Below are 26,600 nucleotides of genomic sequence, written 5' to 3'. Positions count from 1 at the left end.
GGGGGAGAGAGGGGAGGAGGGAAAGAACATGAATCATGTAGCCATGGAAAAAATGTTCTAAATTAATTAATTAAATAAAATTTTTCAATTAAAAAAATTTTATTAAATAAAAGTCAAATTCAGTACTTCAGTAACCCCATCACCATGAGGGACACAGAGTTGAGAAAGAAAGAAAAAAAACAAGAAATGTTATTGGAATACATGAATTGGAGGTTAGAATCTAGAATAGTCTAGAAGGGAAAAGTAAGTAGAAGGTTCAAATAAAAGAAAACTTTTGGGAAAAATAATATCCTAAAAGAATGCCATTTTTAAACTTAAATGGCTGAACTGTAGGCAAGATTTTGAACCACATGCATAATTGGGCAGAAAAAGGTAAAGGTCAAAAGGGGAAGAAGAAGGAAGGGAGAGAAAATAAAGTTAACAATTTAAGTAAATTCTAGGAATTTGGGATGGGGCCAGTAAAAGAGACTGGGAGAAAAGCCAATGGGAACATATTAATTTCAAAATAGTGAAAGCAAAAGTAGTTTCAGGATAACAAGATGGTACCTAGGGTCACAAAGTCCCAAGTTCAAATCATGCTTCGGACCCTTACAAGCTTTGTGACAATGGGAAAGTCACTTAACCCTGTTTACCTCAGTTTCCTCTTTTATAAAATAGATTGGAAAAGGAAATGGTAAACTACTATAGTACCTTTGCCAAGAAAACCCCATATGGGATCACAAAGGGTTAGACATGACTAAAATAACTCAACAACATATAATTTGGGGGCAGCTAGGTGACTTAGTAGATAGAGCTCAAGGCCTAGAGTTGGGAAGACTTGGGTTCAAATGTTGCCTCAGATACTTCCTAACTATCTGACCCTGGGCAAGTCACTCCATTTACCTAGCCCTTGCCCTTCTGGCTTAGAATTGTTAGTACAACAGAATGTAAGGGTTTAAAAGGAAAAAAAAAAATAATTGGAGTGACAACGTACTGACTTGTAAGAGAAAGAGGATAAAAACAAATGCAAAAGAAATAAATGGAGAAAAAACCCACTAATGACCACAATTTTAAATGTGAGTGATTATGCAATCTTATACTGTGTATTTGTGTGTGTTTTGTGTGCATGTGTGTGAGAGACAGAGACAGAGAAACAGAAGCAGAATGGATAAGAAAACCTTAGAATTTGTTGCATGCATGAAAATATTTTTTAAAATAAAGGCACAAGGGGGAGGGAAGTTGGGTGGCTCATTGGATTGAGAGCCAGGCCCAGAGATGAAAGGTCTTGGGTTCAAATATGAACCCTGGGCAAGTCACTTAACCCCCATTGCCCAGCCCTTACTGCTCTTTTGCCTTAGAGCCAATACACAGTATCAATTCTAAGATGGAAGGTAAGAGTTTTAAGCATAAAATAAAAAAAAGGCACATCAATTTTTTTTTAATGTAAAAGAGGAGCTGGGTTTGGCTGGAACCTTTTTTTTTTAACCCTTATCTTCTGTCTTAGAATCGATGTGAGTATCAATTCCAAGGCAGAAAAGCAGAAAGGGCTAGGCAATTGGGGTTAAGTGACTTACCCATGGTCACACAGTTAGGAAGTATCTGGAGCCACATTTGAACCCAGGTCTTCCTGACTCTCAGCCTGGCTCTCTATCCACTGAGCCACTGAGATGCCCTTTGGCTGGAACCTTTTGTCTTACCATTCATTTTTGCATAAGATTCTACAAATATGTATTCCATCACCAAATCTGTACTTTAAATCTTTCAAAGTTGGTAGAATTTACTAGATTTTGTGCTCCACTGGCATAGCTTTTTGGTATCACGTCTCCATGAATGAATGAAGCATTTATTAAGTGCTTACTTTTTGTAAAACACTGTACTAAATGCTGGAAATACAAACAGAAATGCTCTGTAGAAGCTCACATTCTAAAGGGGAAGGCAACCTATATGGAAGTTTTCAGCTGCATCAAATGGTGAAGTCCCATGGTCCTTAGGGTGTCGCAAGAAAGCAGATGTTAATGCTTCATTTCTAAAATCTTTACACTGGTAAAATCATCTTAGTTTCTAAAGTTGAACCGTTCAACAGTGCCAAGGGCTTTGACGATAAGAACGTTAGCAGTTAAGCACTATGTCTAACACACAGTAGCTGTGTCTGAAGTACCTGCAGGAGCAGTTGCCAGGCTACATCTCTATAGGGATTGGTGGCTTCCCAAGGCTCTTGGGTTTAAGGTCCTGGACTGTTTCCATTGTTAAGATGAAAACCCTCTGGAGACTGTCTCTTAATTTATAGTTACTTATTAAATAATAAAAAGCAGGTCAGGGAAAGAAAAGGCACCAGTCGCAGGTAGCCAATTGTTCCCTTCCCAAGCTTCTTCACCTGGCCAGCCTTCCCAGAGCTGGTCACATGGTCCCACTATAGACACATCCCCTCACACTATGACTCCAGGACTAGACCCAAAAAAAATTATTTCGGGGCCAGCTGGGTAGTTCAATGAATTGAGAGCCAGACCTAGAGATGGGAGGTCCTAGGTTCAAATCTGGCCTTAGACACTTCCTAGCTAGGTGACTCTGGACAAGTCACTTAACCCCATTGCCTAGCCCTTACTGCTCTTCTGCCTTGGAACCAACACATAGTATTGGTAAGGGTTTAAAATATATTCATATTAAGTCCCATCCACCCTATTTGTGAAAGAATATCACAAAACAAAAGACTGGGCTACCTCTTCTTTCTCTTCAAAATGGAACATCTTTGTTGGTGCTGAAGGACAGAAATGGGGGGAAGGAGTGGAAAGAATTGAGAATGAGGATAAGGTAAAAGAAATAATTCTTTTAAAAAGAGAGAATGGAGGTAGGTGTTACATGGCTTCTCATAGGAGTAGGAGTGGAATGTCTCTTGTCCTTGGCTGCACCTTCCTCTCCCTGACACCAAACCCTTGTGAACCTGGGTCAGTGGATGCCAGGAAGGGAAGGGCATCAACATTTTCTCACAGAATTCTCTAAGCGACATATTACAGAACTGGAATCATGCTGAACATAATTTAGGAAACCCTGGAACAGAGACAGGAAGAGATGGGGAAAGAAAGGAGATGAGTAAAAAAGAAAAAAAATTAAATGGGAGAACTAGAGTAACAAATGAGGGGCAGACTGGGGAACAGAGAAGCCCGTGACTCAGTACAGGAGCAGCAAAGATGAAAGAGAATTGGTCTTCCCTCCCCCATAGATCTGAGGAGTCTGGAATATAGAGAATCGCCTCCAAATTCACTTCCATTCCAAGATTTGGTAGCGGTATGAGTCAGGGGTCTTATCTTGGGGCTGCTGACGCAGCTGTAGCTTCATGGAGAGCAATAGACTAAGACCAGTGTGTGTGTGTGTGTGTGTGTGTGTGTGTGTGTGTGTGCAAGCATGAAGAGTCCAGGGATATAGCCTAAGCTGGGCTCCTCAGATTTCAATAGCAGGAGCTTCAGGTGTCTGGTGGGTTAAAAATACAGAGGTCCCAACTCAGGGTCATTTGATACTAGTGACTGAGGACTGTCAAGTCCAAGGGACTGAAGAAAGGGGCCTGAGCAAGGGGAATGAAGTGTCAGATAAAGAGAGCGAAGGGTGAGAGACCAGGATTGGGGGGCTGGAAAAGGAGATGAGGGAAATAAAAGATATGAAGGGCAAAGAATTCAGAAAGACCCTGGCAGCTGAAGGGGGAACCTGTGGGAAAGAGCAGGTTCATTGGGCTTAGAATAAATTGAAATTTACAGAATCCCAGGGACGGGAAGGACCTGAGATCTCCTAGTCCAGTCCCTACCTAAACACAAATCTCTTTTCAATATAACTAAAAAGTTCTTTTTCAGTTGTTGTTTATTTGGGGTGTGTAGAGGCAAGATGGCAGCTTAGTAGCCACAAAAGCTGAAACTGCTTTGACAATCCTTCCAAACCAATCTTTAAAAACTGCCTCAAAATGACAGGATTCAAATCCAGCTTTCGTGTGAAGACACCCCACCCCCCTCAGAGGTAGTCCATTGAATCTTTGGAAGTTTTTCCTCACATCAAGTCAAAATCTGGCTCTTTGCACCTTTTACCCATTGGCCCTAGTTTCATTTCATTCCTTAAGGCAGTCCAAGATTGCATTTTCTTCTTTGATTATTAAATCATATTGTTATGATCACAAGTTATCTAACCTCTTCCCCAGGAGAGCCCAAACCACCATCTATCAGTTTATATCTTTACATTGTCAGAAGATTCACAAAGGTCAAATTTGTATAGGGGCAGGGTGATGTCCCTCCATCCATGTTACAGATTTCCTCTCCCATAAAGGGCAGCATTGAAGAAGGACTTGGCCAGAAGTAATTTCCTCCCTCTTTTCTCTCCCCCCCACCCCCATCTCCCAGGGGAAGATATTTTCCTCTCTGAGGAAGAAGCTCCACACCACAAGCACCTCTAATTCCAGCATCTTCCCAGTCCTCCCAGTGAGCTCTTCAATGACATCTGGCCTCAGCTCTGCCCATGGCACTGTTAAAGTTTCCCATCAAACCTGTCCAGGGGTTCACAACAGGTTCTTGAAAATCTCAAGCTTCCCATGCTATTTTTCACTTTATTTTATTTGTGTTTTGGCTTTGGAGGAGTATTCTCTCACTCCTATATGTGTGGAAGTATGTTTGCATAATTATACATGCATAATCCAGATCAAATTGCTAACAAGCCAAGGAGGGGAGAGGGAAGAAGGAGGAGGGAGACAATTTGGATCATATAATTTCAGAAAATGTATTTTGAAAATTGTTATTACATGTAATTGGGAAAAAAAAAAGGAAGTCTTGAGCTTTGCTCCATCAGCCTTCCAGGGTTCTGCATCCTAGAGAATGTTAGACTAACTCCATTGCTTCACAGACATAAAATTTCAGAGCTACAAGTAACTTTGGAGATCACTTAGTCCGGCCTCCTAATATCATAGGAAACCAGGGCCTCAAGAGACATTAAATGTCTGTATGGAGGCAACGAGTTACAATTGGTCAGGTTTTCAACAAACATTTAGTGAAATAAGCGCTGACTCCAGAGTCAGTAGTTGTTTTTCAGTAGTTTTTCAGTCATGTCTGACTCGTCATGACCCCATTTGGGGTTTTCTTGGCAAAGATACTGGAGTGGTTTGCCATTTTCTTCTCCAGCTCATTTTACAGAGGAGGAAACTGAGGCAAACAGGGTTAAGTCCAAGGTCACACAGCTAGGAAGTGGTGAGGGGCCAGATTTGAATTCAGGAATATGAGTCTTCCTGACTCTAGGCCTGGCACTTTACCCACTGCCTTGTATCAAGGGACATGAGCTCAAATCTCACTACTTACTATAACTTTGGGTAAGTCTCATGGCCTCAGTTTCCTTATTTGTAAAAAGTGTTGGACTCTGAGGTCACTTATAGCTCTAGATCCATGAGCCTACAGATCCTTTGAAATGAATTACTCAAGGTTATTCTGTGAGTTTGGCAACTAGATGGCTCAATGGGGCCTGGGCCTGGAGTCAGGAAGACCTGAGTTCTAATTCAACCTCAGACACCTAGCAGTTCTGTGACCCTGAGCAAGTCACTTAATCTCTGTTCACCTTAATCCACTGGAGAAGAAAATGGCAAATCACTCCAGTATCTCCAGTAACTCTAGGAGTTAGTGGACAAGCTGAAACTTTCAGTCTAAAGTGACATCAAATGGAATACTATTGTGTTCAAAGAAATAATGAACAGGAGGAATTCCATGTGAACTGGAACAACCTCCAGGAAGTGATGCAGAGTGAAAGGAGCAGAACCAGGAGAACATTGTACACAGAGACTGATACACTGTGGTACAACTGAATGTAATGAACTTCACCATTAGTGGCAATGCAATGATCCAGAACAACCCAGAGGGACTTAGGAGAAAGAACACTATCCACATCCAGAGAAAGAACTTTGGAATAGAAACACAGAAGAAAAACAACTGTTTGATCACATGGGTCAATGGGAACATGAATGGGGATATAGACTCTAAATGATCATCCTAGTGCAAATATCAATAATATGGAATAGGTAAAATCCAGAAGAATTGTGCATAGGTTAGGGTAGGGGGGGTGGGGTGGAGAGAGGAGAGAAAAAGAACATGAATCATGTAACCATGGAAAAATATTCTAAATTAATTAATTAAATAAAATTTTCCAAATTAAAAACAAATATAGTGACATCAAAGGTATAGAAATGAGAAAATGAGTGCCTCTGAAAGGAAGCCTGGCTCCCCAGGAGACCTCCATAAACTTATTGGCTTATTCCCACCATTTTGTTCCCATTGTTGCTTCTGTTTTTTCTCCATCCCCTCTTGGCCCATACCAAAGAATTAAGCACCCTCTCTCCCAGCTTCCCTACCTTTGAGAGTTTTCTTATCCATCTCTAAGAGCCTCTAAATCTTGATTCCGAGGGGGAGTGACGAGTTCCAAAGGGCAAGACTTTTTGTTGGGTTAGAATCTCTCACCCAGAACACACCCTTCCCTGCCACCACATGGGTAGGACACTGAGAACTCTTCTTTCAGATTGAAAATGAACAGCCCCATCGCATATGGCCATGCCACAACTGAAGGACCAGGAGCCAGACTCATACCCCACACCTTGGAGCCTGGTGCTTGGCAGAAGAATAACTGTTTTCAGGCTTGGTTTAATCTTTATTCCTTCTGCTTTCCCAGCCAGGTTCTTCACTCTGAAGGTTCTTCACTCTTCACTCAGCCTAGAGCTAGTCCTATCCTGATATACTGAGTCCCACTTACTTGAGGGGCAGACAAAAAAAGGGGCCTTGGTAGAGGAAGCAGAGGGAAATATCATTAGGGCTTTCTTCTCTTATGTTCTCTTGAGTGTTCTTGGGCTGAGTCCCTCTCTTCCCTGGGCTTCAGCTATGTTTTAGGATAGAAAGCAAGAGGAAAGGGGAAAGACAAGGATTTCTGTTTTTATTCTACATCAATGTACTCCTGAAAGGATTCAGAGAGGAAGACATCATAGATAGTCAAAAGATTAATCCAGGAGACTGCTAAGTAGCTCAGAGGATAGGGACCCAGACCTACAGCCTAGGTTCTGGGTTCAAACCTTGCCCTAGATACTTCCTAACTATGTGACCCTGGGCAAGTCACTTAACCCCCATTGCCTAGCCCTTACCACTCTTCTGCCTTGGGACAAATATGCAGTGCTGATTCTAAGATGGAATGGAAAAGTTTGGGGAAAAAAATTCATCCAACCGCCAATGAAGACATGAAGTCTTACATCAGAAAAAGTGGTCGGCTGTATCTCTGGTCCCTGGAACCTTTAAGTGGTGTATACAAATTGGAATCTAAATGTCAAAAGTGGAATTCAAGATAGGGATTCAATAGAGATCACAGCAGGATTAGACTTGAGTCCAAGCTGAAGCCACAAACCTGGAACAGAACAAATGAATATTTGGAGAGTTCAGATGTCAACATGTTCTCTTTAACATGCTTTCATCCATATTTGGGAATGGAAATCCCCCATTGTGAAAGGGGACACTTGAGAGGCACAATGAATACATGTGGGAGTCAAAATCTGGCATTCAAAATGTTAATATTTGGGAGCTAAAACAGAGGGACAAAATAATAGTTAATAATAGCATCTATATATTTCAATAAGATTTGCAAAGCATTTTCCATATATTGTTGCATTTGATCCTTACAATAATCCTGAGAGTTAGGTGCTATTATTATGCCCATTTTTTCAGAAAAGGAAACTGAGGCAGACAGAGATTAAGTGACCTGAGTCACACAGCTAGGAAATATCAGAGGCTGGATTTGAACTGTGGTCTTCCTGAGGGGCAACCAGATGGTTCAATGGACAGAATACTAGGCCTGGAGTCAGAAAGACCTATTCAATGCTCACTATGTGACCTTGAGCAAGCCACATTGTTTGCCTCAGTTTCCTCACCTGTCACATAAGCTGGAAAAGGAAATGGCAAACCACTACAGTGTCTTTGCTAAGAAAACCCCAAATGGGGTCACCAAGAGTCTGACATGACTAAACAAGGCCCAAGCACTCTATCCACCCTGCAGTTCAGCACACTACATCCGTATCTAATGAAATGATGACCCAGCCTGAACATGAAGGCCTTTGGTGAGCTAGAAACAACTGCCTCCTGGTGCAGTTCATTCCACTTTTGGACAGCTCTAGTGGAAGTTCTTCCTGAAGTAGCAACTTCAACCCATTAAGCCAAACTCTCCCATTTGAAGCTCAGATGAATAAGTCCAAATCTGCTTCTGGGCTATCACTGTTTTAATATTTGAAGACAAATTGCACAGAGAATTGTGGCTGGAAAGGATCTCAGAAGCTGCAAAGGATCTCAGAAGCTGCCTGGCTGCCCTTTTTTCAAAGAAAGCTCAAATCCAAAGAGGTTCAATGACTTCTCCAAGGATCCACCATAAGGGCCAGAGACAAGGTGTCCACAGGGATCCTTTCACCCTTTCCAATATGCCAGCCACCAAAGGCTGAGCTTCATGGAGCATTGCTGTCATCCCTACCCAGGCAGGAGGTTGAGGCCAATGGATCACTCCAGCTCAGGAATTCTGGCTTGTAATAGGGTTAGAGTCAAATGGGCATCTGAATTCAGTCTGGCACCAATAATAATGATAATTGATAACTCCTGGGAGTAGAAGGAGGGACTAAGAGGCCCAGCTCTGAAGTGGAGCTGGTAAAATTTCCACACCCATTGGTAGTGGGGCCAAGCCAATTTGATGGGCCCAGATGGTTGCTGTATTTCTAGCCTGGACGAAATAGAAAGCCCTAGGGTCTCAAAAAAAGAAAAGAAAAGAAAAGAAAAGAAAAGAAAAGAAAAGAAAAGAAAAGAAAAGAAAAGAAAAGAAAAGAAAAGAAAAGAAAAGAAAAGAAAAGAAAAGAAGGAAAGGAGGAAAGGAAAGGAAAGGAAAGGAAAGGAAAGGAAAGGAAAGGAAAGGAAAGGAAAGGAAAGGAAAGGAAAGGAAAGGAAAGGAAAGGAAAGGAAAAAGGAAAGGAAAGGAAAGGAAAAAGGAAAGGAAAGGAAAGGAAAGGAAAGGAAAAAGGAAAGGAAAGGAAAGGAAAGGAAAGGAAAGGAAAGGAAAGGAAAGGAAAGGAAAAAGGAAAGGAAAGGAAAGGAAAGGAAAGGAAAGGAAAGGAAAGGAAAGGAAAGGAAAGGAAAGGAAAGGAAAGGAAAGGAAAGGAAAGGAAAGGAAAGGAAAGGAAAGGAAAGGAAAGGAAAGGAAAGGAAAGGAAAGGAAAGGAAAGGAAAGGAAAGGAAAGGAAAGGAAAGGAAAGGAAAGGAAAGGAAAAAGGAAAGGAAAGGAAAGGAAAAAGGAAAGGAAAGGAAAGGAAAGGAAAGGAAAAAGGAAAGGAAAGGAAAGGAAAGGAAAGGAAAGGAAAGGAAAGGAAAGGAAAAAGGAAAGGAAAGGAAAGGAAAGGAAAGGAAAGGAAAGGAAAGGAAAGGAAAGGAAAGGAAAGGAAAGGAAAGGAAAGGAAAGGAAAGGAAAGGAAAGGAAAGGAAAGGAAAGGAAAGGAAAGGAAAGGAAAGGAAAGGAAAGGAAAGGAAAGGAACAAAGAAAAAAGGTACCAGCTACCATTTCCTAAGCCTTCTCTTCTCCTGGTTAAACATTCCCAGTTCTTCAGATGATTCCCGATAAGAAAATATACATACAAACAAACAAACAAAAAGCCCTACCCTCTGTCTTAGAATTAATACTAAGAATCCTTTCCAAGCCAGAAGAACAGTAAGGGCTAGGCAGATGGGGTTAAGTGACTTTCCCAGGGACACACAGCTAGGCAATATCTAAGGCCAAATTTGAACCCAGGACCTCCCAGCTCCAGGCCTAGATCTCTATACACAGAACCACCTACCTACCCCAGCTAATTTCCTTTTGAATTGCCCTCACCAATCCAGTTATCCTTCTTTGGACACATTCCATTGTGTCAGTTTTGCTATTGTACACTCATCCCCATCCTAACAAGAACATATGGAGAAAAGCAGCTAGGGAACATAGTAGATAGAGTGCTGGTCCTGAAATCAAAGTCCAATTTGACTTCTGATGCTTCCTAGCTGTATGACCTGGGCAAATCACTTATCTTCTGTTTGCCTCGATTTCCTCATCTATAAAATGGGGATAATAATAGCACCTACCTCACTGGTGAGGATCTGGTGAGACAATATTTGTAAAGCACTTAACACCATGCCTGACATATAATAAGTACTTGTACAAATTTCATCTGTAATTATTATCACGAGATTTTTAAGCAGTATCTCCATGTTCTTCTCAAGAAGGCTTCCTTTCATCTGTCAAAGAGTGAAAAATAGGCAGCATTCCTCTCTTGGGATTATTTGGTGAGAGATGAGCCTAAGAAATGGACCTCATGGAGGGTAGCTGGATGGTTCAGTGGATTGAGAACCAGGCCTAGAGATAGGAGGTCTTGGATTCAAATCTGACCTCAGGTACTTTCTAGCTGTGTGACCCTGGGCAAGTCACTTAACCCCCATTTCCTAACCTTTACCACTCTTCTGCCTTAGAACCTATACATAGCATTGATTCCAAGACAGAAGGTAAGGGTTTAAAAAAAAAGAAAGAAAGAAATTGCCCTTGCCCTTTGGCTGCCAGGGCCAGGTAATCATTGGCAATGAAGGCCTATTACTCCCTAGGACCAGGCTTTCCTCATTCTTCTCACCTTGAGATCCAATAGGCAAAGAAACTTTAAACTTTCAGCTTCCGTCAGGCTGGGCTTTGATTCAATGGTCCCTCCTAGGAGTTCCATCTTGCCTCCATCCCTAGATCCTATCTTCATGACAAAAAGAGGTTGGTTCTCCCTCTGCCAAATGCCTTCTTCCCACTCAAAGAATCCCAGAATTTCAGGATCGAAAAGGATTTCATCAACCATCTAATCTGATTCATGCTGATAAAGGATCTTCTCCATAATCAGGGGTGTCATGAGGCTCGAATGAGATCATGGTACCACATGAAGCTCTCTGCAAACCTTAAAGCTATATAAATAATTAGCATTATTATTATTATTATTAACCTTCAATATACTGACTGAGGAATTCATTCTCTAAGCTTCTATTTCATTTTACCCGAGTTGGAGCAATATTTATAAAGAAATGTAGGGGTGGGCTGGTAAATGTTTAATACCAAGGAGACTTTAAAAAAAACCACAAACACAAACAAATCCAGTCTGTACACACACTTCTAAGTTTAATCTGCAATATCAACACATTACTAACATAACACTTAAAGTCTTGACAATCCACAAAACAACGAAGTCCTGATTTATAGTGGATTTTCTAAAGAGTAAATGCTCACATAAAAAATTTAACAATCAGCTCTTCACAAGCTGGTTATAACTGGCTCCTGTACACCCCTGGATACTCCAGACAAGTGATTATCTAGCCTTTGCTTGAAAAACTGCAAAAAAAAGAAGGAACCGATTCCCTAGCAAGACAATACTTTCCGCTTTGTTGTCATTTTTGATATTTAGGTTTTTTCAATCATGTCTAAGTCTTTATGACCCTATTTGGGGTTTTCTTGGCAAAGATACTGGAGTGGTTTGTCATTTCCTTCTCCAACTCATTTTACAATTGAGGAAACTGAGGCAGACAGAGGTTAAGTGACTTGCCAGGAGTCACACAGCTAGTAAGGGTCTGAGGTCACTTTTGAACTCAGGCCTTCCTGACTCCAGATCCAGTGCTCTATCCACTGGACAACTAGCTGCTCACATTCCACTTGGGACAGCTCTAATTATGAGCAAATTCTTCCTTATCCGAAGCCTAAATTTTCCTCCAAATTCTGCCCAGGGTTCCTAGTTCTCCCTTCTGAGGCCAAACAGAACGAATCTAATCCTTCTTTCCCATGAGGTTCTTTCAAGTCCTTGAAGACAGAACCTCAAGTCCAGGGGAGGACACAGGGACACAGAAGCATGAGGGAGAAAGAGGAAAAATGGAAGGTGAGTGTAGATGAAAACTACTGTGGCAGGAAAAAAAGACTACTGTGGGGAAAGGAGGAAAAGATCTCCTGATCTCTGTGGTCTCCCAGCCCTGGAGGAAGTAAACATTTTCCTATTTCTCCTTTGGGGAAGTAGAAAGATAGACTTCAAGATTTGGGCTGGGAATTGGCCTAGATCACCTCTAAAGTCCCCTCCATCCTGAGATCTGACGATTCTGCTAACAAAGAATATTGGGCTGGGAGGTAAGAGACCTGGGTCCATTGGCCCATCAGTACCAAATATAGGCAGAAGGGAAACATAGCTAGATGGTCAGTGCTGGCCACAGCATGCCCAGTTCCTGGACCCATATTCATGGCTCTGGATATTTCAAAGTAGGGCTCAGAGGATCAAGCTCCTTCTTGCAGATCTTTTTTTTTTCTCCTTGAATATACTACATTGTTCCATGAGAAGCAAAGGAACCCTTTAAGGATTTTCCAGGTTTCTTCAAATAGAAAATTAATGTAACACAGTCCCTCCATCCCCCTCACTACCTTAAGGCCAGGTGTGTTAGATTTTACCCCACCCTTAGGCCCATTTCTCTGCCTAGACATATCCAGATTACATGTCACAATTGAGGTAATCTGTTAGGATAACTCCCTCATTTTACAGAGGAGGAAACTAAGGTCCAGGTTGGTTAAGTGACTTGTCCAAAGTCACACAGCTAGTAAGTGATTGTGTAACTTGAACTCCAGTGATTTAAACCCAGCTCTTCAGACTCCAAATTCAGTGTCATTTCTATTACTCTATCTTGAGCTCATCACATTCCCTTTTTACCTTCTATTGCCCATCTAACTTTACTCAGTGAATGCTTGGCTCTTTTTTGGCCTCCTCCCCCAAGTTCCATCTCTCTAATTACCCTTATTCTCCCCTCTCTAATTACCCCTGCCCCCAACTCTCCCTCCCCTCCCAGTTTCATTTACCTCCGACTCATCTGGTCTTATTTTTAGCCCAGGCATATCTCCCCTTTCCTTTCTTAATATGGCGATGAACTCTCAGGCCAACTTGGGATCATAGGCTGAGGAGCCCTGGACACTGGTGGGGGGAGGCACTGGAAGCCTGGGCAGGAGGATACAGGCCCCCCATGGAGTCTTCTTGGCCTCTGCCCCTCCCATCGGCCACAGAGACATATTTAGCCAGGATAAGGCTGGTGCGGGGGACCACAGTCTGGATAGGGGCTGGAGGAGGGGGAGGGGGGTGCAGATTTCAGGGGCAGCTCCAGTTCCTTCCCCGCCCCCAGCTTGCTACTCCTCCTCCTGCCCATTTTCCTCTGGGCTCTGTCCGCAGCGTCCCTAGGACCAGACTGTGCCCTCAGTCCACTCTCTGGGCCTTTCCATCTCCCTTGTGCTCCCTGACTTAGGGCCCAGGGCTCTCCCCTCCATTCCCATCCATCTCCCATCTGGACCAAGAAGCCATTGCCAGTCTCCCCACGGACGGGAGTCCGGTAGAGAAGCAGCAGGATGGGGATTGAGCCATTTCTTTGGTTGCCACTGCTCTTGCTGCTGCTGGGGACACCCATGCCAGGGGCACGGGGTGAGGAAGGACTGGACTTTCCCGAGTACGATGGCGTGGATCGAGTGGTCAACGTCAATGCCAAGAACTACAAGAATGTGCTCAAAAAGTACGAGGTGCTTGCCCTGCTCTACCATGATCCCCCCGAAGATGACAAGGCTTCCCAGAGACAATTCGAGATGGAGGAGCTAATCCTAGAGGTGAGGGAGGGCAACGGGGAGAAAGGGAAGGAGGGAGGGAAAGATGGAGAGAGAGAGGAAGGGACTGAGGGTCTCCTGAGAACATAGCACTGCCCTGCCAGGGCCCATGACCCTCTTCTGCGTCTCTAGGAGTAGAATGGGCAATAATGGGGGATGACGACTTTTGGATCCTTCAGGATCCTCACCCTGTTTGATGAGAAAGAGGCAAGAGGCAAGGATTTCACCTCTACCACCAGGGGACCAGCAGAGCAGGCCCTTAGCCTATTTGCTACGACTCTGGCTAAGAGCACTGGAGAAGACATGGGTTCAAGTCCCAACTCTTCCACTTGTTAACTGTGTCTGTCCATTGGACAACATAAATTCAACTTTCTAAGTCTTGATTTCCTCATTTAGAAAATGAGGCAATGGATTTGATCATCCTGAGAGGCCCCTCCATACATTCCTCTACTTTATCCACTTGGAAACAATGGATGTGATTGGAGTGTGGAGTGCCTTGGGGCGATCGAAGGGGTGGGACCAAAGGAAGAGGGTGGGGTCAGCAGTGTCCTTAACTTCCCAAGGGTCTGGATGGCCCCACTCTTCACCCCACCCTCAGAAACCCATTGACCTCCTCAGACCTATTCTCCCTTCTAATCTCTGGTGGAGCCAGGAGTGAATGAAGCTGCCTGGTGGAAGACAAAATCAGGCAAGATATTTGTCTATCCTCAGTTGATGGCATTCATTCCATGCCTCTTCTCTTTGTCCAGGATCCTCCCTACAAGCCCTGGAGGGTCGTGGGAGCAGGAGGAAGACTTCCCAGCTCATAGATTTTTGCCTCCTCCCATCCTCTTCCTCCTATGTCACATACCTCTCACCAACCTGTTAGCACCTCTAGTTTAGGTCATGCCTGACAAAACTGCCAGGGATGGTGGGGGTGAGGTGGGGTGAGAAGGGGGACTCCTGAGCTTGAGGGAAACGTCTCTAAAAGGAAGAGGGAAAGCCTGTGTTGGGGAACAGTGGGATTTGGGCAGACAGAATATAGTGGATGATTTTTCTGGAAGCAGGGATAAGAGGTTTCCTTTTCCTAACTCCTTAACTCCTCAAACTCCCCAAAGGGAGTCAAGCAAGAGTAGGGCCAGAGAGAGCAGGGACCCCCCTCTTCCTTCCCCACAGCTTCTTCTTGCCTCCCCTCCTCCCCAGCAAGGGGTTGGGCTCTGCTATCTGATTAACCAGCTGGATATTTTTATCCCGAGTGCCCAGAATACCAGGGCCACCCACCTGCCAACTCCCTCACCCCTGTCCCTTAGGAGTTCTGGTAGTAAGCCGGGAGGAGAGAATCGAGGCAGGGAGAACTGTCTGGGCAGGGCAAAAGAAACTGGCCTAGGACCAATCTGGTTTAGGGCTGGGAGAGTCAGCTGCAGCCCTCACAGCCTAGAAAGCTGTCGCTTGTTCTGTGAGAGGCTGAGGTTGGGAAGAAGAGGAAGAAGAAGCCAGTGGCTGGGAGGGATAGTCCCTGGGGTCTCTCTCTAGGTTGAAGGAGGAAAAGGAGATGGAGTGAGAGATCTTTAGTCAAGATTTATCCAGAGCTGCCTCACCCAGAGCACCCTCCTCCTCCCCTTCCCACTTACCCCTTCCCTGTTCCAGACTTCTCTGTTCATTCCTGTCTCACCCTCACCTGCCCATGGAGAGATTGGGAATAAGGGTATTCCCAGAAAGGGGCATCCATTGGGCCACCCAGCCAAGGCCTATATCTGACACTGGGAGGCTCAGTATTTCTGAAATCGCCTGTTTCTCAGTCCCTAGAGGAAGGAGGGCTGCCCCTCATTTCTCTGCCATCAGCCCCCTCCACCTACTCCTGCTCATGGAAGGAGGCCATGGGGCCTGGTAGGTAAATTGATGTGAGATGAGCTCTGGATGCTCCACTGGCTCTGTGACTATGGTCAGATCACTTCATTCTCTGCCTCAGTTTCTTCAACTGCAAAATGAGGGTGATACACTACCTTCCATTTTGTAAAATGGGTAGGACTGGGGTCAGAATTGCAATTCAGTCCATTAGTACTATTCTGTCTGACCCCAAAACTGGGTTTCTCTTCAGTCCACAGTTTCAGTGCTTCAGTGTTTCAGGCCCTAAGCATTTCACATTCTTGGCCATGGAAGATGAAGGGGGTGGGAGTGGGGGTGGAGGGAGGGCCTGTAGCCTGTAAGGAAACAGAAAGACACTCTGTAAAGCTGTCAGGAGACACATTATTCCCTCACTCCTGGGGGTGAGGAAGCTCTGGGTGGGGGTGTCTCTCTGTCCTAATTCTGCAAGATTCCATTGCCCCACCTCCCTGTCCTCATCCCCACCTCCCTAGGACCAATAGGAAAGAAGCGCTCTGCAAGCTGGGCTCAGAGTGATGAATCCCAAGGGGAGGAAGGAGGGGACTTCCATGAGGGCCTCAGTTAAAGGACAAGGTTAAGCCCCTAGAGGAAAGGGGGCTGCTCCTCACTTCTCTGCTATCACACCCCTCCACCTACTACCGCTCAGTGGAAGGAGGCCAAGAAGCTAAGAGGTGACATGATATCCCTGCTTAGCAGGGAGGCAGAGAAAGGGAAGGTGCCATGATTTCTGACTAGGGATGACTTAGGAGACTTAAGACCTCGGGCTGATGGCCGGACCATCTGACCTCTCGCCTTCCTTGATCCTGGCTCCGCCATTAACCACCCAGCTCTGACTGCCATCTTTGAGAATTGAGCTCCATCTAGACAAGCAAGTTTCATAAAGGACATTTTTGAACCAAAGCACAGCCCAGAGGGAGACAACCATGATGGTGAAGGGCCTGGGAAGGTTTTAGCCTTCTATGCTAATGCACAACTTTAAGTTGACATGATAGCTGTCTTCAGAGAAGTTTGCTAGCCTGGTAGTAAGAGTGGTAGATGGGAAGATCTGGCTTTGAATCCCTTCTCTGACATTTACCAGCCATGTGTCTTTGGACAACATTTAAGCCCACTGAAGCTAATCTGTAAATGGGGATAATCATACCTCAGAGCTGTCCTGAGGCAATTAGGGAGGGATAGTGGAAAGGGTGCTACCATCAGAGACCACCTGAGGTCAGTGGAACCATGGACAAGCCCCTTGACTTCTCTGAGCCTCAGTTTTTCTACCTGCAAAATGGGGAAAATAACATTTGCTTCACCTGGATAGTTGTTCACAAACATGAAAGGAGCTTTACATTAATGTCAACTTTCTTTTTAAATAATATTTAAAAGGCATTACTAGTTCGAAGGAACTAGGCTTGTTCTATGTAGTTACAGATGGTAACACTAGGAGCAGTGAATAGAAGCCAACATTCACACCATCTGAGGAGTGAACTGGGATGACTTAGGAGGTTATAGGAGCAACAATAATAATACCATTTACATAGCACTTTAAGATTTGCTAAGGACTTTACAAATATTTCACTGCATTCCCCACCCCCCAACCCTGGTTCTGATTATCTCCATTTTACAGTTGAGGAAACTAAGACACAGATTAAGTGATTTGTCCATGTTTACATAGCTAGGAAGTACCTGAGGCCAAATCTGAACTCAAATCTCCCTGAGTCCAGGTCTAGTGCTCTACCCCACTATACCCCTAACACTAAAGGTCCCTAAAAGAGGGCTGAATGATCCGTTGAAAAGCTATAGATGAAATTCTTGTTCAGGTTTGAAAAGAATTGATACATCTCTGAGGTCCCTTCCAATTTTGAACTTCTATAATTCTGAGCCATCTCATTTCTTTGGACCTTCAATTTCTTCTCTATAGAAGAAAATCATTAAAAAGAAGGGTAATGGGGCAACTGGGTGGCTCAGTGGATTGAGAATCAGGCTTAGAGACAGGAGGTCCTGGGTTCAAATGTGACCTACTTCCTAGCTGTGTGACCCTGGGCAAGTCACTTAACCCCCATTGCCTAGCCCTTATGCTTCTTCTGCTTAGAATCGATAATGATTCTAAGATGGAAGGCAAGGATTTTTTTAAATGGTAATACAGTGGAAAGAACATCGAGAGCCTGGGTTCACATCCTACCACCAACAAGTAACTTTGGACAAAACCCTCAACCTCCCAGAGCCTTGCTTCCCTCATCTGAGGTCCCTTGCTCTGACCAGGGCTAACATTCCAATTCTAAGCCCAAGGGTTCCTTAAATCGGGTGGGACTTGGTCTAGAGACTCCGGGGCTCTAACTCTGATACCTTCCCCAGTTAGCAGCCCAAGTCCTGGAAGATAAGGGAGTTGGCTTCGGGCTTGTGGACTCAGAGAAGGACGCGGCTGTGGCTAAGAAACTGGGTAAGGAGGAGAGATGGGAGACAGTGCTAAGGGGAAATAAGAGACCTAGAGGGAGGGGGAGAGGTAAGGGAGCTGGAGGGAACAAGAAGGAATCAGTGTGTGTGTGGTGGGGGCGGCGTAAAGACTCAGAGTGGGGCTAGGATGCCATTCACTGCAGCTTGCTGGATGTGGGAATGCTGAGTGGTCAGAGCAACAAGGAAGACCAGCAAATATTCCCCTGGAAGAGTCTGAGGGTGGGGGGGCTCCCATCATTCACAGTGACTAAGGAGAGTGTCTTCAGGAACCCCAGGGATCCTATCGTGAACCTTCAGCCCAGACTCCAGAATCTGTCCTGCTGGGGGAAGGCAGAAGGCAATTAATTCCCTCTACCTTTACATATGGTAACATTCCATGAGTTGCCATTGCTACTGTGTAGAGGCAATCTGGGTCTACATCCCTGAATTCAGAGGAGTGGGAAAGGAAGGAAAGGAAATGGGAAGAGAAGAGCCCCAAGTCCTCCCTGCCTCCAGTCACCCCCTACTCCCCTTCACCCCGGTCAGAAATGCCTCTCTAGGTCTCGGCCACCAGAGGGCATCGCAAGCTTTAGCCTGGCCATATGGCAGGAGGTGAGGCAGTGTGGTTATAGCAGGGGCCAGTCTAGACAGGGTTGAAGGGACTGCATTTGGGTGCCAGGCATCCCCCAGAGGAGGGAGGAGAGGAAGAGTTGGAGTAAGTGTGTGCCCTTGTTCTGGAAAAGGGGAAAGGGAGAGAGGTTAATCCTGATGTCTTCCCATGATACCACTCTCTGTCCTAACAAGCCCCCAATGCCCCAAACTGGGGTTTGGATTAGAAGTGAATTGTGTGCCATGCTTGCTATGACGGAGCTGGCGGGGGGGGGGGGGGGGGGTGTGAAGCCAAAGGACCTGGGCAAGGGGACAGGAAAGCAGAACCTGAGAGAGAGGTTTTGGGGGTCAGTAAAATCAGGTTGGAGCCCCAACACTGGGTTTGAGGATATGAAGGTCAAGACTCATTTGTAGCTTATTCCCCAGGCCTGACCGAGGAAGACAGTGTGTACGTGTTCAAAGGGGACGAGGTCATAGAATATGATGGCGAGTTGTCTGCGGACACCCTGGTCGAGTTCCTGCTTGATGTGAGAATGAACCCGGTCTCCTCCTAGTCTGCTCTTTACTCCCTTCGGTACCCCACTTCTCCCTCCCCACCAAACCCTTCCACTCCTTCTCCCTGCCCTGCCCTTAGCACACACACCCATCTCCACTATCTCCATCCCTCTGCCCCAGACCATGGCCTGAGGATTCACTCTCCTCTCCTCAACCAGGTCCTGGAGGATCCAGTGGAGCTAATCGAGGGTGAGAGGGAGCTGCAGGCATTTGAGAACATAGAGGATGAGATCAAACTTATCGGCTACTTCAAGAATGAGGATTCTGAACGTGGGTAGTCCCCTCCTCTCCCCACTCCAGTCCCTTGCTATTTCTAGGACTCCCATTACCCCTCATCACTTACTGTCTCTCCTATTAAGTTCATGGCTCCCCAGCTTTCCTGATGCACCCCAAATCCCTGAGTCTCCAGCTCCTGACTCATCCCTCTACCCAGTTTCCCCACAATTATGGCATTTGTTGCTCTGGCTACTTCTCAGTCTAAGGCTTCATCCCGCCTATCCATCCCTTTGTTTGGGAAGTGTCCCTCTTTAGTTTTAGGTTCCCTTTTCCCTCTGAACTAAGGCTTCTCAATGCTTTCCAATACCTGCCTCCCAAGCCTTCTATGTCAGCTTTACTCTAAAGGATGAAATGGGGAGGGGGCCAGGGCTGGCTCCCTAAGATTCCCAGCTTTGTCTTAGTTAAGAAAGATTCAGGGCTGGGAAGGGGAATCACATTCAGGCCCCCTGCCCATGAAAATACAGAACTGATTGTGCCTCCCCCACCCCAGATTTCAAGGCCTATGAGGATGCAGCTGAGGAATTTCATCCCTACATTCCCTTCTTTGCCACCTTTGACAGCAAGGTACCCTTTTCTCCTTCCTCCAACATCTCTCACTGACTTTCATTAAACATTCCCTACTGTTAGAATCTAATCTTCTCTTAGGGTCAATAGAGAACCTTCTCCACTCTTCCATACCAAAACTTTTCCCAGTAAATCACTCTCCCTCAGTCTTTGTATGGCTTGCACGGCTCCCCAGATCCCTACTCTTCTGGGCTCCCACCCCCCTCCTCCTCCTTCCCCAAAGGTGGCTAAGAAGCTGACTCTGAAGATGAATGAGATTGATTTCTATGAAGCCTTCATGGATGAGCCAGTGACCATCCCAGACAAGCCCAACAGTGAGGAGGAGATTGTCAGCTTCGTGGAGGAGCACAAAAGGTAGGAATGCTCTTGTGCTCACCTGGGAGGCGACTTGTGGAGTCTTCGGCAGGAAAAGGAGGAAGAGAAAGAAGGGAAAGATGGGGGGAGGAAGATAAAGAGGGAGATAAAAAGGGAAGGAGGAAGGGGAATTATACCCATCGCATCCTCACCCCAACGCTACAGGATGACCCAGGGACAGAGACAAACACCCTAGTTGCCCATAGTCACTTTGGTCCCATAGTCATAGTTTAGTTAGCATTATGGTCCTGTATTTCACTACTGGCCAAAGGGTTCTGCACAAAATGGACATTTAGTAAATGCTTGTTGACAAGGATGGCCAGGTTTTTCTGGCTGATCAAATAACACTTAGATTCTTGACTCTTGCCTCCCACCTCATGACCTCTATTCCATCAATTGTTGGGGCTTGGAGAAGAACTTGGAGATCATCAATCTGGTGATTTTCCCACATTCTTCAGGCCAGTCAGACTGTCCTTCTTACTGTTCTTCACAGGACATTACATTTCCCATCTCTGTGCCTTTGCACCCCCATTAGTGGTTTGAATGTGCTCTCCCTTCACCTTCACTTTATCCTCATCTCTTAGAACAGGGGTCCCCAAACTACGGCCTGCAGGCTACATGCAGCCCCCTGAGGGGGCCACATCCAGCCCCCATCACACTTCCAGAAGGGGCACCTCTTTCATTGGTGAGAGGAGCACTGTGTACGGTGGTGCTGCAAAGCGTGGCGTCGCTCACGTACAGTACTACTTCCGGTGACTTCCTTGGCGGGGCACCTTGTTCTGAGAGTAACTGAATGAGAACAAGGTGCCACGCAAAGGATTAGGTGGCTGCACAATGGAAGATGTCAACATGGTGAGCGGTGATCTGGGGGAGGGGATTCCGCAGTGTATACTGCTGCCTGATATAGTGGTGGTGGTGATGGGCTTGTGCAAGGTATGACGGGCCCAGTGCTGCAGCCTCCATTATCCCAGAGAGGTATACAGATTTGTTCAGGTTTTTTTTTTTATAGTCTGGCCCTCCCACAGTCTGAGGGACAGTGAACTGGTCCCCTGTGTAAAAAGTTTAGGGACCCCTGGCTTTGAACCTCCGGATTCCCACAAGGCTTGTCTTATGTGCACAGCATTTCAGGGTCCCTGAAGTCTTTAGTGTTTGCAAACTGTCATGTCTAAAAATACATAAATACTTACCAGTTTACATATAATATTCCTCCAGTAGAATGTGAGGCTAGAGGCTGGGAGGGGTTATCTTGTTTTGTTTTGTCTTTGTAGACTGGGCGCTCCTTGGTATCAGGGATTGTCTTTTGCCTTTCTTTGAATCCTCCGTGCTTAGCACAGTGCTGAACACACAGTAGGTTTTTAATCAATGCTTATTAACAGACTAACTGATTGAATAGGAGTTGGATAAAGGTTTGGACGAGATTTTCCAAAGTCTCGGGGCTATCTGTGACCTTAAGCAAAGTGGTAGGACCCATCCTCACACTTGGGCCTTCTGCCAGCTCCCCACCCTCATAGATGGACATGATCTGGGCCTCTCACCCAGACGGAGGAATCTTGATCTAAGTCTGTGCCTGGGTCTGACCCCAGAGGGTGCCGGAGGGTGGCCCCAGAGACAGGGACCGCTCTTCTCACTGAGTCTTCCTACATCTTTCCCAGGTCAACCCTGAGGAAGCTGAAGCCTGAAAGTATGTACGAGACCTGGGTGAGTCCCCTGCACCCAAGGTTGAGCCCCTAAATCAGGCCTGGAAACAGGGAGCCAGCTAGACTCAGACCTCTGGGGCCCCAAAGACAGAGGAAGAGAGATTCATGTTATAAATCAGAGACCTTGCTGCAGTACTTGGAAGGTAGAGAGAGATTGGGGACCTACCTTAGGAACCTCCATGTCCTGGTGATATTATCTTGGAGCCGAGGGGATGGAGGTGGGGTATTTGGGAGCTCAGGAAAATTGTAAAGAGGTTCCCCTACTTTCTTACCACCACAACCACCACTCTAGGAATCTGTATGCTCCAAAAATTACCTACAATCCCAAGGGAACTCTAAAGCCTCTTCTGGGCATTTTAGGGCCCTGGCCTGCCCTACCTCTTCACTGGCTTTTCTTACTCTGCAGGAAGATGACCTAGATGGCATCCATATAGTGGCCTTTGCAGAAGAAGATGACCCTGGTAAGAAGAGCTAGGGTGAAGGGGTCATGAACTGGAAGGAGGGGGGCATAAGAGAAAAAACGGCACTCTAGGCCTCTTCTAGAAGTAGTAGGGGAGAAGCAGATGGGGCTGGTGTCCCAGGGTGGGGGAAAATGTTTATTTTTCTCTTCCACCCTAAGCATTTCTTATCCCTCCTCAAATGGATTTCCCCATTCTCCTCTAGATGGCTATGAATTCTTAGAGACCCTCAAAGCAGTGGCCCAAGACAACACAGAAAACCCGGATCTGAGCATTATCTGGATTGACCCTGATGACTTCCCCTTGGTAAGAGGGTAACCTCCAGGTGCAGCCATACCAGCGCCTCTGAATGTGAGGAAGTGGGCCGGTGGGGCTTAGAAAGGCCAAGCAGGCAGAGGAAGAGTAGCTTTAGCAAATTCTCTCCTGCTCCTACACCCTTAAAGAATAAGGCTCTTCCTTTAAGGAAGAGAAGTAAGAGGTCAGCTGTGTCTCTTCCCAAAAAAGCTGGATAAGAGAAATGATTGAAAGGACAACAAAAAGGGCATATGCAAGACAGAAGGAAGTCCTTGTTTCTGGATGTCTCAGGGTGGAGGCTCTCCCTTAGTCCAGGTTCCATATGGGTCTGGAGGCAGGAGAGAGGGAGGAAGAAGAGGTGGGAAGCATCTCTTTCTTCCCTCTACTCTCCCTCTTCCACTTTTTAGCAATAAAACTGGGAGGAAGTCACCTACTTCTCTGAACCTCAATTCTCTCAACTATAAAATGTAAATAACAGCATTTGTACTAACCTTTCTCACAATGGTGTTGTGCAGAAATTGTTTTGTAAGCCTTCAAGAACTATTGTTATTGTTCAGTCATTCTGACTCTACTTGACCCCATGGACTTGGGGTTTTCTTGGCAGTTTGCCATTTCCTTCTCTAGTGTGTCCCCGTTTTACAGATGAGGAATCGAGGCAAAAAAAGGTTGTGTCTAGAACAGGATCAAACAGCTAGTAAGGATCTGAGGCTGGATTTGAACTCAGATGCTCCTGGCTTCAGACCCAGTGCTCTATCCACTGCACTACCCAGTTGTCCCTTAAGGAACTATAGAGATGTGATAATAAGCGGATGAATATCATTTTTAATATTGCTTTCAAACCCAAGCCCAGCAACCAACAGGAACTATGCCTTCTGAGTACTCGGAGGAATAGTCCCAAAGAGATGAGGAGATAGCCAAGGAGATATAAAGCAGTGTCCCCAAGCTGGCTGGATGTAGGTTGAACCCCTCTGGAAGGGTTCATGAGGTAACCAAGGCCAAAGTTCATGGTAGACAGTGTACTAGAAACTAGGTCTCCTGGATCCCAGTGCTGCCCACGACATTACTTTGTTTCCATATAATCTTTTTTTTAAACCCTTACTTTCCATCCTATAATCACTCTTATGTCTTAGTTCTAAAGTAGAAGAGCAGCAAGGGATAGGCAATTGTGGGGTAAAGTGGCTCTCTCAGGGTTACACAGCTAGGAAGTGTCTGAGGTCAGATTTTGAACCCAAGGCCTTCTATCTCTAAGCCTGACTCTCAATCCACTGAGTCACCCAGCTGCTTCCTATTCATGGCCTTCTGTCAGATGTGTCCTATCTGGTTTATCTCCCTGCAGCTTGTCCCATACTGGGAGAAGACATTTGACATAGACCTGTCAGCCCCCCAGATAGGAGTGGTCAACGTGACTGATGTAAGTAGTCTCCCTTCTCCCCCATTTCCGCTGCCCAGAACCCCTGTCCTCCAGCTCCTCCCCTCCCCAAGGGTTTATTCCAGCCTAAGAGAGAGGTAGGCATCTCACCCTCCTCAAATTTCCCGCAGCTCTTCACCTGGCTTTCCATTACCCCTATCACATTCTACCTGGTATAACAATTATTGGTGGACATCTAGTATTCTCCCTCCTCACATTAGGCAATGATGGTATCGTTTTTGTTTTTGTCTTGAGATCCTCATTGCTCGACATCAAATTTGATTGACTTGACTAGAGCTGGCATGCCCAGACTGGCTGGCAGGTGGATAGGGTGGAGGGAGAAATGGGTGGACCAGTGGGTAGATGAACAGGCCAGAGAGGTGGAGGGACAGGACTGGTGAGTTGAGACAGCTTAGTTCTTCTCTTCTTTTCTCTCCACCACCCTCACTGTCCAATTGGGGCAGGCTGACAGCATTTGGATGGAGATGGATGATGAGGAGGACCTGCCCTCAGCTGATGAGTTGGAGGACTGGCTGGAAGATGTACTGGAGGGTGAGATCAACACTGAAGATGATGACGATGATGATGACGATGATGACGACGATGATGATGACGACTAGTTGTCATGGTGACCACTTTTCAGCCCCTTCTTGCTCTGGTCTCCCCCCACCGAGCTCCTCTACCTGGGGGTGCCAAACAGGACCCTGGCCAAGGGGCCCCTCCAAGATGGCTTCTTGATATCCAGGCTTTAATTACCCTCAGGGATTATTCTGAGGAAAGGGGTTGCCTGCTTTCCCATTTTCCTTCCCTTCTGACCTACATCTCTTACCCTATCTCTCCACCCCCCAACCCCCAGCTTCAATCCTTCAAATCTCTCTATGCTATTTCCTTGGATTCTTCTCTTAATCTCCCTCCCTGTGTTCCTCCAGCTCTCTCCTCAAACCCTTTCTTTCTTCACCCATCATCCTGTATTCCTCTGACTATGCCCTGTTCCCTGCCTAGGGGGGGGAGTGCGGTGCTAGGTTTGGGGCCACATCTCAGCCGCTTCCTGTTAATTTATTTGGGTCAAATGAGAAGTCTCAATAAAGGGATCTGGGGCAGCCTGAGCTAGTATCTGTTAATGTCTCATCTAGGGTGGAGGATGGAGCTAGAGGAAGGGGCACGGGGCAGGGATTCTGTTGCAGAGACTGGGGAGAAATAGGATTGGAATGGCAGAATTGGCATCATCATTATGCCTTGCTTGATTACCTTGTCAGTGAAATAACTAGTAAGGATTTAACACAGCATTAGGTTCAGAGATGGGGAGAAAGGGATTGGGGTCATAGATGAGGGATGGGAGGAGAAGGAGGGACATAAGAGACATGGTACCAACCCTGAGGAATTTAGCATCTCATCAGGATAGCAATCCTCACATGTTACAAAAGTGAAAACCAACCCAAGCCAATAGATTGAATTCATGAAACAGGAAGGCAATTTGAAGGAACTTGGTGTGTTCATCCTGGAGCAGAAAGTATTCGAAAAGCCATCATGGGGTGAAGGATTAGATTTGTTCTTTCTCGTCCCAGAGGGCAGAATTAGGAACAATGAATGAAATTTGCAGAGGCAATTGTAGATTTGATTTAACAAAAACTTTCATGATGAATCTCTGAAGGGGCTAGATTTCCCATCACTGGATGTCTTCAGGCAAAAAGCTAGATGATCATTTACCAGGTATGTTAGCGGGGAAGAATTCAGGTATGGGTTGAGCTAGAGAGCCTTTGAATCCTTCCAACTTCAAGATTCTCTATATGAAGTGTCAACTGGGCTCTGTTAACTCAATTAGTTTAATCTAGGTAAGCAGCGTGGCATACGGGAAAGAGAGCCAACTTGAATCCTGGCCAACCTGGGTTCAATCAGTTCTCCTTCCTGTAAGCTATTTCACCTCTGTGGGCCTTAGTTTCTTTAAAATCAACTTAGATGACCTTATTTTGATTGTTTTATTTAATATTTGGATTTGTAAGAATCTAAAAGAGGTTGAAATAGTCGCAGAAAGTCTCATGGAGGAAATGGTACTGGAACTTGATGGGGGAAGACATTCTGTATAGGGGCTAAGGACAATGTGAGATTGGGCAGAAGGTGGGAATGAATGTATGCCAGTTAAGGAGAGAGAATGCCCAGGATTATTTGAACAGAGGATTCTGGTAGTAATACAGTGTAGGATCAGGCTGGAAAAGCAGGTTGGGCTCCAGATTGTGGTTAGCCTAGAAGGTTAGACTAAAGAGTTTAGATTTGACCCTGTAAGCAAAGTCTCCTCTCGACTTGCCATAGCCAGCGCCGTAGACCACTCCTAAAATGTTTCCCTGTACCCAGTCTCCCCCCTCTCCAACCCATCTTCCACAAGGCTATCAAACTGATATTCCTTAATCATAGAGGTCTGTCCATGTTGCTACTCTGCTCAAGACA

At 45.6% G+C, this 26,600-nt stretch overlaps 2 protein-coding genes across 2 annotated transcripts in view; one reads left to right on the top strand and one right to left on the bottom strand.

Annotated features, from left to right (window-relative positions):
* Positions 1 to 11,146: 11,146 nt before the first annotated feature.
* DCAF8 (DDB1 and CUL4 associated factor 8) overlaps positions 11,147 to 26,600 on the bottom strand; it is an 85,711-nt gene continuing 70,257 nt past the window's right edge. The window contains exon 13 of the mRNA XM_056816166.1: positions 11,147 to 15,845. Coding sequence (XP_056672144.1) covers positions 15,768 to 15,845 — 78 coding nt within the window. The 3' untranslated portion in view covers positions 11,147 to 15,767. The remainder of the gene's footprint in view (positions 15,846 to 26,600) is intronic.
* CASQ1 (calsequestrin 1) lies at positions 13,417 to 25,264 on the top strand. The gene is made up of 11 exons (XM_001379386.5): positions 13,417 to 13,668; positions 17,866 to 17,950; positions 18,979 to 19,079; positions 19,266 to 19,377; positions 19,874 to 19,947; positions 20,171 to 20,301; positions 21,954 to 21,999; positions 22,405 to 22,459; positions 22,662 to 22,762; positions 24,087 to 24,161; positions 24,623 to 25,264. The coding sequence occupies exons 1-11, from the start codon at positions 13,417 to 13,419 to the stop codon at positions 24,776 to 24,778; spliced, it is 1,188 nt and encodes a 395-aa protein (XP_001379423.2). The 3' UTR covers positions 24,779 to 25,264.

The sequence above is a fragment of the Monodelphis domestica genome, chromosome 2, assembly GCF_027887165.1.
Source record: "Monodelphis domestica isolate mMonDom1 chromosome 2, mMonDom1.pri, whole genome shotgun sequence".
Lineage (NCBI taxonomy): Eukaryota > Metazoa > Chordata > Mammalia > Didelphimorphia > Didelphidae > Monodelphis > Monodelphis domestica.
Note: the sequence above shows the minus strand (reverse complement) of the source record. Positions and strands in the feature narration are given on the sequence as shown.